Below are 16,023 nucleotides of genomic sequence, written 5' to 3' on the forward strand. Positions count from 1 at the left end.
GGAAGTGAAATACGTGGAGAATATGCCAACATATTAATGCATAAAATTCAAAATCCTTCAAAAAGGTAGATCATGACATTGCTGGTATGGCCTGTTAAAATTGTTAACAGTTTCAGTGGTGAATGAATATGTGACCTATATATGTTAAAACCACAACTCTTTACTTTGAAAAATGTGGCCAGCGAGTTTTATATAGAGAACATGATATTGATTTCAATAAATGTTATCCCCCACAATGTTTGCTTTTAGAGTTTAGAAACCGCCAAAACAGTTTATAATATTGGAAAAGGAGAGAAATATGGAAATTTTCCCTTTGGTGCTTTAAAAACTTTACTAACAACTTACACAAAGTTAAGCAACAAACATATTTTGATACTGTTCCCATTTCTGTTTTGGCAAAAAAAAAACAAAAAAAAAACAAAAAAAAACTGCTAGGCTGTTCCGATAACCCGATCTGCCCTATTTTTTACCTGCCGACCCTAAACTTTTTGGAGCTAAGTAAACACGGAAGTAAGAAAAAGGAAAGAAAAAACCCGTAAAATCACGCGTTCGTTACTAGGCATTTGATTTTTGCTTGAACGAGGATTTCTTTTGTTTTTTCCTTTTATGTATGATACATTTTTTCTGGAAATGTTGTGGCCAGTGTTAGACCACCCTGAACCCCTGAAAAATACATACTTAAAAATAAAAAATATTTTGGAAAAAAAATTCTTGCCGACCGACCTACCTACCTCTATTTTCGAAAACCATGTTATCGGAACAGCACAATTTATTTATTTATTTATTTATTTATTTATTTGGCCTTAATGTGTGGTTCTGTCTTCACATACTTTAATTCGGAAGATGTGCCTACACGCACATCGTTGAAATAAGACAGCGTTGAGGGCGCCTTCTGAGCGGCGAAAAAGAGGAAAGAAATACCAACACTTGATTTGTTATAAACATGGCGGCGAGAGGAACGTCGCGGACCTCTCCAGCGAGGAATGAGCCAAGGAAAGCTTTATTTCGCTCTCCAGCTCCCTTCGAAGACACACAGTCATCAGGTAGCTTAATTTTCATGCTGAAATATTATTCAAAGTAGTCTTCCAGGGTATGGTAGATCAAAACATTTTCAGCTCTTCACGCTTGCCGAGTGGAACATACTGTACACGTTTCCGTACCGTATGATATTCATCATTTCATGCACACTTTGTGTGGCTTACGACTCGATACACGGCGAGGACACCTGTAATCAATAGAAAGAGAGGCTTCTAAGGTCTGACAGGGACCCTTGCTGTGTGTATCGAAGCACAAAGCGACCGTAGTGGGTATACATTTACACACTGCGCGCATGTTGAGTTTTGAATCAAAATAGTCCACAACAAGCACTTTGCTGACAATATGACCACAACCTTTTTAGGCTAAATTTTTATGAACAGTAAACTGTGCCGTGTTTTATCCACTCAAAGTTTCTCAGGCGCTTTTAAAACGAGATTTGAGACCTCGTCCATGGATGTGTAGGAGCTTCTACCGTGGTGCTTCATCACATCACAAAGGTGACTTTAGGGAAGCCATACATAATAAGTTGGTCATGTGGTAGCGAATTAGCTGCAAAATTGTAGCTCTACGGTGAGGCGGTCGGTGAGTTTTGTTTTTTGTGACATCGCTCTCCAGTAGAGCTACAATGCCGAAGGCCCTGAAGCATACAAAATAAGCACGCTGCACATGGCGCGGCATTTTGATGTAAAATCCCATATATTTACTGCATTTGGTAAAACTGATTTATCACTACTGAAGATTAAACACTATACTACACTAACCTTGTCGTGTATGGGGTTTGGTATTTGTTCAAATACGTCGATCGCGTTCCAAAAACATTTCTTGGAGCCGCCATTACCAACTTCCGGTAATGGCGGCTCCCAGAAACACGCTCAATGTTTATGGAACGCGATCGACGTGTCTGTGCAAATACCAAACCCCATAAACGACAAGGTTAGTGTAGTAAAGTGTTTAGTCTTCAGCAGTGATAAATCGGTACGACCAAATGCCGTAAATATGTGGGATTTTACATGAAAATGCCGCGCCATGTGTGGTGCGCTTATTTTGTATGCTACAGGGCCTTCGGCATTGTAGCTCTACTGGTGAGCGAGGTCGCAAAAAACAAAACTCACCGACCGCCTCACCGTAGAGCTACAATTTTGCAGCTAGTAGCGAATACGTTGTTACTCCTATATAGGAAAAAGATTTTCACGTGTAGAAGGGAGAAGCAGCTTTCTGGTCAATTGGATCCCAAGTCAATTGGACCCTTTGATTAATCATAAGATTTTATGAAGTGAAAACCCCTTGTTGAACCAACCAAACATATTCTGTCATCGCTTCTAAGTTCTATTCAGCATTTGAGCTGCTATGAATTCACAAATTCCTCGATGACTGTAGTATCAGCTGTGAACTCCTACTTTAGTAACACAAACCGCTCCATGCAAACTTACCATACTTCCCTGTGCCATAGGCCACGCTTCCTTTTTCAGTAGGTAAAAATGTATCAAGCACTATTGAAATGAATTATGTTGCCAAGTTTTAAAGACATTTGGCAGCTTAACTTGAAATAAACAAAACTATACAATCTGCAATATCATTATATAGTTAGGGGCACAAAATCGACTGTGCAGATTTTTAAGTTGGTGTACTGAGATTGCAGTCTTTGATTGTAACATTTACATGGCGGGGGGCAGCAAAGCATTTATTTTTCTACTTAATCACTTCTGGTATTACACTTATCAACTTACCTCGCGCCAGTGCCATTACACTTATCATATGATCTAGCATTCGAGACATATAGTGTAACCACAGATCAATCAGTCGAACGGTAAACTAATGATACTTCAAGTATAGTTAGTCACCATAAACCAAATATAATTTCAAAATACCTAATACTGTGTTATGATAAATCATTGTGTTAAGGTTTCCAAGTGTTTCCTCAAGAATGCCAGATTTTGAACATTTGAGCTAAAAATGAGTGTTGTTAAAGTTTTCTCACCCCGAACCCTCCATATGATATACATGAAGCACTAGTTCAAACACATAATGATACCAACTATCATACATGATACAAAATCTCAATCAAAGCACTCATTGAAAGTTATTTAAATTTTTAAAAGTATATCTCTTATTTGAAAATGTGGTGGCCCTGAAAATGAAATATGCCATTTGGTTGGTGTTTTAAGGTCTTTAGTGTATGGATGGATTGCTACGCCTTCCAAATGGTTTGTCAATTGAGTTTACTGCATGTCCTCGGTAACTTTGAAGTGGATGTATCCATCTGTGTATACTTCTGCCACAGTCTGAACAGATGTCCTTGCAATGTTTTATACAATGTACGGTGATAACGGTGCAGTTTTCCCTTCATTACGAGCTTCAGGTTCAGTGAGGTGAGACCTGCTTTTTGGTGAAGGAGAGGGACCAACAAACAAAGCTGGAGTTTGCTGCAACCTGCTTTAGTGTTGATTCTTTGATGCCAGTCTTCTACATCATTATTTGTACGGATAGGACTCATGAATACACTCCATGATGAAGGTGGCCAGGTGCTGCTCTGAATCCAGTTTGATCTGAAGGACATTGTGAAAGGTTGAAGGTCCGGTGTTGCCCTCTCTGTATGGGTTTCAAATGTAGCTTATATGTGCTCATGTGGCAAGAAGGGTAAAGCCATCAGTTGTTTGATGAAGTTGTGTGTGGCACCATTCTCCATGAACAGAACTTGTAATCCAAGCTGTTACATCTTTCTTCACAGAGCTTGGGTCCAGTGAAAACAACAACCTTGGAAGCAAGTCTCTTCCACAAGCCAATCTCCAAATCCATTATAAACTTCTCAATCTGGCAGGCAGGCAGATAGTTGTCTCTTCATGGCTCGTAAAATCTTCTAGTAGTCCTGTTTCTCACGCCTTGACATAAGAGCAAACACCAAGGGTATTTGCTTTGTGTTACCATCTTGACCTGTGAGGAAATGGGTAGATAGAGAATATCTAATAAAATGGCTTGTTGAATATCTTAAAGATGGAATCCGTGTACCATGATTTTGCATGGCTCAGGACCTCCCTTTGCTCTGGTATAGAGAAAATAAGGTGATGGGCACAATGCATAACAATTTACTTCTTAAGGAAATCTGGAGGAATGAAGGAGTTGGCTTCTTCAAATTTTAGATCTTTGGGCTGAATTCACAAATATTGGTGATAGGGGTGGACCTGGAAGAATCTTTATTTAAATCTTATTTTTTCAGCTCTCCTCAATACTTGTGAAATTATTTAAATAATTTTGAATCCTCCATCTATATTATCAAAATTTGCAAGTCCCCAACCCCCCTATCATGTAACCAAATATTTATTAAGTATGTACGTACGTGGAAAAAAATTAAACCTGCCACTTATGCGTCTGTTCCAGCCTTTGACGTCATTGTTCGTGCAGACACTGATGTACACACTCCATGAAGACAGAGCCAGATGCTACCTTCAATCCAAGTTGAACGAGTGTAGGATACCAGAGGTTGGGTGTCGGGTGTACTTGCGTCTTTTAGTTGAATGAAGGCACCAGGTATATATTCATGTGGAAGGAACGGTGATGCTGTAACGTTTCTTTATGTACTCATAGGTTGCCCCATTTTCCATAAAGACAACTTAAAGACCAAGCTTCTATACCTTGTACCAGACTGCCTGTGTCCAGTAGAAGCAGCAGCCTTGCAGGGTCTTCTCTGAGAAAACAAAATGAATCACCTATGACAAACAGTCTTGAAGTTCATTACTAATATCTGAAGCCTTGTGGTTTATAAAGATCTGCTTATTGTCTTCAGATCTTTCTTGTAATAGTGTTTTCATTTTTAGCTACTATAGACTTTAGTCTATAGAAGCTATTGGGATGGGTATCGTCCGGCGTCCGTCGTCAGTTGTATGTATGTATGTATGTATGTCCGTTTGTGAGGCGTCCGTCCACTCAAATATCTTGAGAACCACAGTACTTACTGATTTGATATTTGTTGTGTAGATGAAAAATATGATTTTGAGAAACTATTTTTTTTAATTTTTGATATTGTTGAAAATAGGCAAATTAATGCCAAAAAAGGCGTTTTGGTAAAAAATCTTCTTCTTCATAACCGCTGGTCAGACAGCTTTTTTATTTCGTATACAGGTCCCTAGGGATAACCCAACTTAGATTTTTAAAATTGTGATGAAATATGCAAATGTGTATTTTTAAGGAATTTTTTGTCATTTTGGTCAAAATTTGACATACATTGTTTGTAATTCTTGTACTGTATAAACCCTATCAATTCACCAAGAAAAATTAATTAATGTGATTTTAAATAATTATATTAATTAGAAATCATCAAAGCCAAAATAATTTTAGTATAGAATTATCAGAAAGTTCAACTTTTTTGACAGTTCATAGTGAAATGCTTACCATCTTGGAGGATTAAGACATGTAAAGGCAACTTTCCTGAATCCCAACTTTGACATATTCTGAACCGTCATTTATTGTGCCCTGTATGTTATCAAATAGTTTGTCATGATAGGGTGGTCAAATAAATAGAGATATATAGAGAAAGTTCTAATTTCCATTTATGGTTGACCTGGTAAGGATAAAATAAAATTACTTTTTGAGGAAAAAAAATAGAGTGGTCACTTACATGTAAAAGAGTGGTCAAAGTGATAGGGTTTTTATGGTAAAGCTGGGCTGTAAGATTCCTCATGTCGCTATTTATAGCAATTATGCAATCTGTGTAAACAGCGCAATGAAAGTGTTACATGATTCCTTATAATGCTTTTGATGACCTTGAACTTCTTAAGTTACAAACATTTGTCTCTTCAGTGTGCTTTCTCTGAGTATGTACAGTCTTAACTTACTCAACAGAACTTACTTACAATGTTATTTGAAAGTTAAAATGTGCTTGGTAATAGGATGAAAATACTGATAAATATAAGCAGCTTAAGATTCTTTATAACCTGACAGATATGCTGTTTTTTCATGACGTAAATCATGATTTAAGCAAGAGAATGTAATTAACTCTCGTTTATTAGCTACTATAGACTAATATAGTCTATAGAAGCTATTGGGATGGGTATCCCCCCAGCGTCCACCGTCAGTCTGTATGTATGTATGTATGTCCGTTTGTGAGGCGTCCGTCCACTCAAATATCTTGAGAAACGCAGTACTTACTGATTTGATATCTGTTGTGTAGACACAGGCCTCATAAGTGCCTATTTAAGTCAATATTACAGCGTTTTTCTTTCTTTTTCAATGTTACAAATAATCCAGCTGAAGAGCACAACTTGTGTAGCTGTCTTTTGTGTAGCGTGTATTGGCATGTATAGTGAGTCCTCGTAAATGTGACCTTTAGTTCCGTGACCTCTAGGCCCGGCTCTAGCCATGCCTACTTCCTGCCCTGCCCTCGCTATGCTTACTGTACTAATGTACAGTAAACACAGAAGGCATGGCCAGAGGAATTGGCTAGAGGTCACGGAACTAAAGGTCGTATTTACATATGATCACATTCCCCATTGAGGGCGCACTATACATGCCAATACAAGCTACACAAAAGACAGCTACACAAATGTTGTGCTCTTCAGCTTTATTTGTAACATTGAAAAGAAAGAAAAAACGCTGTAATATTGACTTAAATAGGCACTTATGAGCCCCTGTGGTGTAGATGAAAAATATGATTTTGAGAAACTGTTTTTATTAGCTCATATTTGGTTTTATATATAAATACCAAAAAGAGCTTATATGATGAGTCTGAGTGGCGTCTGTGTCTGTATACTAGTATTTGTGGGTATGTGCGGATGTATGTCCGTCACACACAAAGGCTCCCATACCGCCAAAGCTACCATCTCAGTATTTGGTGTACAGGTAGATGTAGGGGTTGAGATGTGAATTTGTTCAAATTAACACATCAGTGTGAAAAATGTGCAAATGAGGTAAGAAAAAGGGAAATACTGCAAGTGTGCAGGAGTGGTGGCAGTGAACTGAATCAGCCCACACATCTGAATAAGAGGATTTTGACCTTTAACGTATTTGTATGCAGGGTACCTATTATGTTTGGGAGTGATAGCAGTAACTGAAACAGCTAATTTGTCATTTCCTGTCATTGTTTATGAACTGTGACATATATTAACAGATCTGCTGAAACCATATGGATGTCTATTTTTGTACATCCATGGTAGAAAGATTCTCTGCTATGCATGTTGCTAAAGTTGACCTTCAGTACCTAAAGTTTCAGACCTTATTTACTTTTGTCATTCTTAATTTTCTGGTTTAAATATTTCTTGTTGTTTTTCTGGTTGTATTTCTTGTTGTTTTTCTGGTTGTACTGTGCAGAAATTGTCATAAAATCAATGCATAATTATCTGCACTGAACAGATAGAAATAACACTTATTGTTGATCTTTGGTATGTACCAATTCTGATCAAATTTGAGCGACACCGTATAATTGCGGTATTTTTAATTTTTGATAACGTTGGAAATATGCAAATTAGCACCAAAAAAGGCGATTTTGATAAAAAATCTTCTTCTTCATAACCACTGGTCAGACAGCTTTGTTATTTGGTATACAGGTCCCTAGGGATAACCCAACTTATATTTGTTAAAATTGTGATGAAATATGCAAATCTGTATTTTTATGGAATTTTTTCCCCCATTTTTTTCAGGCCATCCTGAAATGAGCTATCAAAGATATCCACCTTCTTTATCAATACATGTGTCACAAAAAGTTATTCTCTACATAACACAGCAGAGCTCTGTCGACTGTTGAGTCGCTTGTTTTTTCAAAACCGCTGGTCAGACAGCTTTAATATTTGGTTTACAAGTCCCTAGGATGACCTTAGTGAGATAATTTCATACAGTCAGGAAATACTTAATTTTGTATCCATGTCTGTAGTAGCTTCAGGGACTTTGGCCCTATGTTTGAGACATCAAAACAAACACACTACAGGGACTTACTTGATGTTGTCATGGGCTTTCCTAAATGTGTGGATGGAGCATAGTTGATAGAATGGTTGATGGACGATCTTGTAATTTTCATCTATGTAAGAAGTATTTGCCAGATTAAGGACAGCTACAGTAGTTGTTCAGGAGTGTAGAGTATCAGGTGACATACTCCTGCCCCCTGCTCTGACTTCATCTTTCTGAAGGAACGAGGGAGAGGAAACTTGTGTGCAGGGTGGAATGCAGGTCTGTCAGCTCATCAGCGCACATGTTCTACTTAAGTCAGTTGGCTGTTTGGATCAGGTTTATGGGTTGCCAATGGTTTTGTAGCAATTGGTTTGGTGTGATACCTGTGATGAAGATGTATTCGACTACATTTGATGCGGACTGAAAGATATCACTTGTGGCTGTTTTCTTCACCTTAACATTGGTTTTTAGCTGGAAGGCAGTTCCTGGTTGTGGTTTGTGAATGTTGCAATTCACTCAGTTGCCATGTTGTCTTTGTATGCTTGTTGCTCCTAGCCTGGTTTATACATCCATTGCTGTCGACTAGCGAAGGTTTTCCACTTTGTGATGCACCTATGATCACATCATAAGTTATGTCCTGCTCTTCACAGTTAGGTAGTGAGCTGGGCATTGAATCTTCTGGCAGTGTATTTTCTTGCAGGGATTGGCATAGGGCAATTGGAATATCAGTGAATGAATTGCAAACAAAACAGACAGGGGCAAAAGAAATAGAGATGGCTTTCAGTGATAGGCGAGATGATAAGAAGTTTGTTGGAGGCGTCAACAGAAAGCACTTCAAGTTCAGACAAGGTTGGCTGCAGGGCAAGAGAACAATGGCTGCTTTCAATGATGTCCTGTCAAGCAATCAGGACAACAATGTAGGCATCAGCAGAAGGCAGTTTTTCAAGTTCGGACTGGACAGGCCATGAGGAAAGAGATAGATGACCAGTTTCAGTGACAGGCAGTTGAGACATCAGCCAAAGGCAGTTCTTTGAGTTTGGACAGGACATGCTGCGAGGAAAGAGATAGAGGACTAATTTTAGCAATTGGTGAACCACAACAAAGAGTATCTCTTCCCCAGAAGGGATGGGGCAATTTGAACAACACCATATATATATATATATATATATATATATATATATATATATATATATGAGAGAGAGAGAGAGAGAGAGAGAGAGAGAGAGAGAGAGAGAGAATTATGTAGTTATATAGTTATTTATTTATTTATTTGTTAATCTTTATCATGGTCAGTGTTTTTACAAAGGTTCTGGAACATAGGTAAATGATTCAGGAACACCTGTAACAATCTGCTGTCTCCTAAAATCTGATTTCATTGATATACCAAGGAGAACCCCGGTAAAATGACTTTGAAACCCCTGTAACATTTACCTGCTTACCATCCTTCACAAAAACATTGATTTTAGAGTTTTAAAGTTTATATCTGTCGGATGATATTCTTTCTAAGGTTGATGTGTTCTGTACTTTTCTAGGTATTGATCTGATCATAACATGCCTGTGTGTGGAGAGAGAGATGGATCAAGGCATTAAAAACACACAGAAAGGTAAGCATTGTGGTTGTGTTGAGTTTACTCTAGTTAAGCTGTCATAAGATGCAAGTTTTGAAATGACAAATTACCACAGGGGTAAGCAAGCACCTATCAGGAGTCTCACCAAGCAACAAACCACGTCATGCAACGAGTGTACCACAAGATTTTGGTCAGTTTACGACATCCACCCACGTGCAATGGTGAATGCTAGACAAGTGAACAGGTCAAAACAAGTGATATACCCAACACTGGAGTGGTTAATTGCTATTAATTATATTGTATTTCAACAGTGTGAAAAATTTAGAAATTTCTCTGACTGAAAGTTTAGATAAAATTTGTGTTGTTATTTGGACTTTTCAATACAAAAAAATTAGTTTTCTGTAGAGGTGCACTAGTGCCTGTGAGATGTACTCTCCTGCTGTAGACAACATCGCAAAGAACTCAAAAATTTCTTGTGCCATCTTGAAAAATAACTAGTTTTTAATTTTTAATCTCATTTTATTTATTAATGTAAGTAAATAAATAGTTTCTTTTTTTAATAACCTCAAATTTATTAATCAAGTATTGAAATTATAGAATATTAACATCAACTTACTAGCTTTTTTATGCAGTCTTACATATTGTGTTTTGACACCACAACAACCATGAATTACAATTTTTCCCCTCCTCCCTGTGTTTCAGAACTTCATAAACAGAGGCTGGTTCAGATGAAGGAACTCTTGGCAGGTCTGCAAGAAAATGAATGGAGATACAAGCCGATTGACAAACTCATAGGATTATGATAGTCTCCTTGAAACCAAGATTGTAATTTATTTGATCTCCGAAGAAAACTCATATTCTTTGAACTTTAGAACAAACTTGACTTTATTTGAAAGGCTAGGCAAGGTCACGACATGGACCACTTTGCTGCATACTTATGTTTATCAAGATTTTGCTTTACCTGGAATAAATGATGCCATGTATTCGAAGACGCTACTGCTATGACAACCAGTGTAGCCATGGTATCGTAAGCTTTGTGTATTTGTAAGCCTGAACAATTCTCAGTGACTGTAGTTGCCATTACAGATTTCAGTGCTATGAGTGTGTGAAATATTTCAAGATTGAAAAGTAGTCTGTGATGGCACCTTTCATTCTTCAAGCCATGCTTTTTCAAACCAATGATGTATTCGATAGCGGATGGATGGCATGTAGAATCAAATTCTAAAACGCACATAGCTTCGTATTTACCAACATTTTGTCAGTCTGTGTACTTTGAAGGCAGCATTTCACTTAAATTTTCTATATGGTGCATAAAAACTTTTCATTTTCATGACATGGATGACGTAGGAATGAAAAAAGATTTTCAAAATTTGCCAGTTTGATCTCAGCATCGCTAAATTTGCATGGCAGAGAGAGAACACAATATATGCCACAACAAGGATTTGTCTGTGTTCCTTGCTATGTCATTGTTTACTTCAATTGAAGTTGTTCCCCTATAGGCTATTCTATCATTCCTAGCTCTGTCAAATTATCAGGTTAACCAGATGAGTAAGTAATTTCAACTGCCATTCACCATAGCTCGTATTGCAGGCGTAATGACCAAATGTCTCAGACGCTCAACGGCAACATGGATACACACATTATTACTAGTACATGTATGTCAAAGGTTGTAGTGTCGTGATGTCACACTCAATTGTACAGTCATTTACTGAACATATATTCTTTATGAAGTGAAAAAAAACAATAGTGGAAAACTTTGACACTGCCAGAGCTATGATGTCAGTGTTACTGCCAGAATAATTTCAAAGAATTCATGAGATGCATTCAGCCACTCTGTGTGTACACTAACTCACCATGGCTTTACCCACAGTTACTTGACCATGCCTACTTTAAGAGTCTCCATACACAAATACTTTATAAGCCTTGGAGTATTTGTGATCAGTGATGTTAAAGGGGCACTGGTTTGTTATCAGATTTATGCATTAAAAGCTAACTGATAAACTGGACATGGCATTTATAAGGAGAACAGTTGACTGACATACACTGCACACAGTCAATGTCAACAAGCATCAATGAGAGAACCAGTGATTGGGGACTGCAGCTTTCAACAGTCTGTGTTAGGGGCTGTGGATAATTTAAACAAGCACATGACAAATGAAATTTATTGTGTATAGGGGAGGGAGTATTGAAACTTCAAACAACCCAATTAAGAAATGTATCCATGTTTGGCAAGAGTTCATATAATAATATTTTCATCTTATCGTCATACGGTACTTCCAGACTTTTGTTCAGAGGATGTGGGTCAAGGTCAAATGCAATGAATTTTGATTATCCATGGTTACATGATAGTTTCAGTTTTCTGAAAAAGATGAAGAAATGTTTTGAAATGTGCATTGCCTTTTTTTTTGTATGCCTGTGAAATATATGTTGATTTTTGGTGCAAATTTATATTTTTTATTATGATATTCAAAAGAAAAAGTAATTGAAGTTAAGTAAACCATCATTAATTGTGAGCTTTAAGATGATACTCATGTCTGTCCTGCTTGTGTATTTTTAGCTCACATTTGGTGTACCAATGTGAGGTTATCGTATAAGCTGAATCAGTTCATTTGCATCTGATTTGCATGTCTGTATGTCTGTATGTTTGTGCGTATGTGCAGATGTATGTCCGTCACACACAAAGGCTCCCATACCGCCAAAGCTACCATCTCAGTATTTGGTGTACAGGTAGATGCAGGGGTTGAGATGTGAATTTGTTCAAATGAACACATCAGTGTCAAAAATGTGCAAATGAGGTAAGAAAAAGTGAAATCCTGCAAATGTGCAGGAGGCATGCCAGTGAGAAACAGGCAAACTCCACTGATCTTGACTCATTTCCTGTCATTGTTTATGAACTGTTACATATTAACAGACCAGCTGCAACCATAGACAGTAGATGGGGGAAGACCGTTTATACTAAACTAAGAGGGGCTTGTTTCTGCTATGCATGTTGCTAAAGTTGACCTCCAGTACCTAAAGTTAGACCTTAATTACTTTTGTCATTCTTGTTTTTCTGGTTTAAATATTTCTTGTTGTTTTTCTGGTTGTACTGTGCAGAAATCATTGCCATAACATCAACGTAGAATTTTCCTCCACTGAACAGATAGAAACAACATTTATTGTTGATCATTGGTAACCCATACTGGTATATACCAATTCTGATCAAATTTGAGCGACATCGTATAATTGCGGTATTTTTTGAAAAATGCAAGAATTTCATTCCTCATTTGTCAATATTCAAATGGTATGTGCAATTTTTTCACTGATGTAAGTAAAAACCAATTGCTGGTCAACAGCTTAGGAACTGTTACCTGACTGGGTAATAGTTCGTACAACTGTTACCTGGATGAGTTGAAAAGCATCATCTTTCAATGAACACATCTTAGAATATGTAAATGAAGATGGTGGTGTTGTCTGTGACCAAGGTGAATGATGACAGCGAAATTTTCAGTGGGAAAATGGATGAAGTGTGTTACAAAACATCTTTGACTGGTCATATTCATATAACAGCGCAGGTTTGATTCTGTTCCGGTCCATGAATTGCCAAGACACTGGTTTTTCTGGGCAGTACACTCCTGGCCTGCCAATGAAAATACTTATTATCAGTTTGTTGTTCCACTGTCTGTGATACTGAGTTTTGTATTAGCTCTCTCCACTGTCATTGCATGTTAGTTAGTTCAGGATATCGGTATTATGGTAGACCATTTTGGAAATTGATTACTGTATAGGTAGAGCGGTTTTTAACTCATATTTTAACTCATATTTGGTATATATATAAATACCAAAAAGAGCTTATATGGCGAGTCTATGGCATCTGTATGTCTATGTGTATGTATGTATGTGCGAATGTATGTTTTGAAGTATTGTTAAAAATATTTTGTCATTAATCATACAGCAAAATATTAAAAAAATTATTAGCACTCAGCAGTGACTGTCTTTTGCCACTTATCCCCCTGTGGGTTTGATGAAGATGCATGTATAATGGCGCATCAGTAGGTAAGGATATTCTGACTTAGATAAGCTTTGTTTTTGTTTTATACAGATACTTGTGTGTACTGTACATCTCGTATACTTGACACACATGTGCCCTATAGGTAAAATACATGAAGACTTACCCCTGAACCACGGAAATTCCCTCTAATACAAGAAAATTGTACGTACTCGCATGTACAGGTATATGGCTGAAGCCCACACAATTTGACATACCCACATGTACAGGTGTATGGCTGAAGCCAAGAAAATTTTATGTGTTCACATGTACAGGGGTATGGCTGAAGCAAAGATGAATTTTACACATTCATATGTACAGATATATGGCTGAAGCCAAGAAAATTTCACATACATGTAAAGGTATACGGCTGAAGCAAAGAACATTTTCACATGTACAGGTATACGGCTGAACCGAAGAAAATTTTCACGTGTACAGGTATATGGCTGAAGGCAGAAAAATTTGTTGTATTTGTATGTACAGGCATATTGGTGAGGCAAAGAAATGTGCAGAAATTCTTGATACAAAGATTTTTTGAGTCCAAGGGCACCTGCATCTTTGACGTACAGGTCAATCTCCTTTCTGGCAATACATGAATTTTGCATGGTTTTCAAAACTTCTCTTTATAAAATACAATATGCCACATTTCCACTTCTCCAAGATGAACTTAATATACTACAGCTGGCCTAGTCCCCTATAAATTTACTTTGCCAAATTATGTGAAAACAGCAATCGACTGCCGTATTTCGGAAGAGACGCAGTGTGACCAGTGGCATTCCATGAAATTTGTTTGCGTGACAGGGATAACTTGCTAACTGTGCTACATCAGGCTTCAGCTAATTGCACGGTATAGAACAGTGCTGTTTGAGAGATTCTGTCTTTTTGTATCGTGTGTCATTGCAATAATTTTTTAGTTTCAAAGCAAAGTGAAAATTTCTTCGCGGTGCAATACTCACTGTTTAGTTCTGGACTCCGCAAGAGACCGTGATAACAGCCGACCACTGCTTCCCGTAGGGCGCCCCCATGAGGCAACAAACGATTATCTACTATACCTAGCTTGTCTGGCGTTGAGTATTATTGTTCGTGTCGCAGCCACGATTTCTTTCACCGTGCTGTCAGGATTCATACTCGAGGAAGCGTTCAAAAAACACTTGTTATAATTCAGTCTTTATCCATACTCCTCCATGACTGTGTGTCAAAACAATCTTAAGCAATCTTCATCATACTCTTCCATGACTGTGTGTCTGTGAACAATCTCCAGCATATACATTGACATTGTTTGCATTATTCATGTTGGTACACTGTATGAACTGCAATATTTTAATAGCCTACTCTCAGTATTCTTGCTTGGTACATGAACTACAATATTTAGCTCACTCCCGAATGAGATCTAGCATATCACAACTGGTGCGTCATACAAAACTTACAGATACCGAGGCCAACACATGTTTTGAGGACTGAACAAAATATTCTTCCGAACTTGAACTCTTCCCACGTTTAAGATTTAAGCATTAGCCGTAGCTTGCTGCATATGCATCGCTAATCTTGCGATTTCGTTTAATAATGTAGAATATTAATGTAAATTTGGAATGTGTAGAGATTATGTAAATTGAGTTTTTGGTGTGAGTTGGTCTATCATAAATTATGTATAATATTACAAGTGGACTCATCTCATATTACATTTCAAAATTATTTTGAGAGCACGATGCCTCGTCACATAGCAGCGACCACTGTGTGAAGGAACGATAGGAAAGCGCGAGTGACTCTCAACCATACAGAGTCAGGTTTAATAAAAAATATTTTACTTATTAATTTATTATTATTATCATTTTCTTGTTTCTTTGTTTCTTTGTTTGTTTAAATTAATTTGGCCATGGGTATCTCCACCAGACAGCTCGACGCAGTCTCTTGATGTTGTAAATTTACATAAATTATCGGTAATTTCACACTTTCCAAATCGCTGATTCTGTGAGAGGGGTTCTAAGAATACTAGTACTTTAATTGCATTATATTTAACTCGATAACATTAACTGTTGTTCCGACTTCTTACACAATGGTGTAGACACTCTAAAAAAGTTTTTGGAGAGAAGGAGACAAAAACCCATTTGCCAGGCTACTCTTTTATTGTGATTTGCCCCAAACTTTAATACCATACCAAAACTGTAGAGACCTGAGGTTGAAGACCATAAAGTAAAATTATGTATTTCAGCAAAGTTGCCATATCAGGAGGTTAAGAATAAGCTTAACTTCTGGGAAAGTTTCTATAATATGCGAATAAGCATTAATATTTAATTCAATGGACGATTTCAAGAAAACAACCCCAGATTAGAAAACAGTGGCGTGGTATATAGAGGCCTGTGTTGCAGCACTGCCCACAACTACTACAGCGCCCTCAATAGGGCAACACCTGGCACGTTCCCAATACACCTAGTACCGAACTCACTGCATACGAAATAAGAAGAGAAACATTCTCCTCGTTCGAGCAAGACTTGTTTCAAATTCAGTTTATGTCACGGA

The 16,023-nt window shown here is 37.5% G+C and overlaps 1 protein-coding gene across 1 annotated transcript; it reads left to right on the top strand.

Annotated features, from left to right (window-relative positions):
- Window positions 1–921: 921 nt before the first annotated feature.
- Window positions 922–11,860, top strand: LOC139122749 (anaphase-promoting complex subunit 16-like). The gene is made up of 3 exons (XM_070688432.1): window positions 922–1,043; window positions 9,444–9,515; window positions 10,182–11,860. Exons 1-3 carry the CDS (start codon window positions 944–946, stop codon window positions 10,280–10,282), a joined length of 273 nt encoding a protein of 90 aa, XP_070544533.1. The 5' UTR covers window positions 922–943; the 3' UTR covers window positions 10,283–11,860.
- Window positions 11,861–16,023: the final 4,163 nt, after the last annotated feature.

This window comes from Ptychodera flava, chromosome 22 (assembly GCF_041260155.1).
Source record: "Ptychodera flava strain L36383 chromosome 22, AS_Pfla_20210202, whole genome shotgun sequence".
Lineage (NCBI taxonomy): Eukaryota > Metazoa > Hemichordata > Enteropneusta > Ptychoderidae > Ptychodera > Ptychodera flava.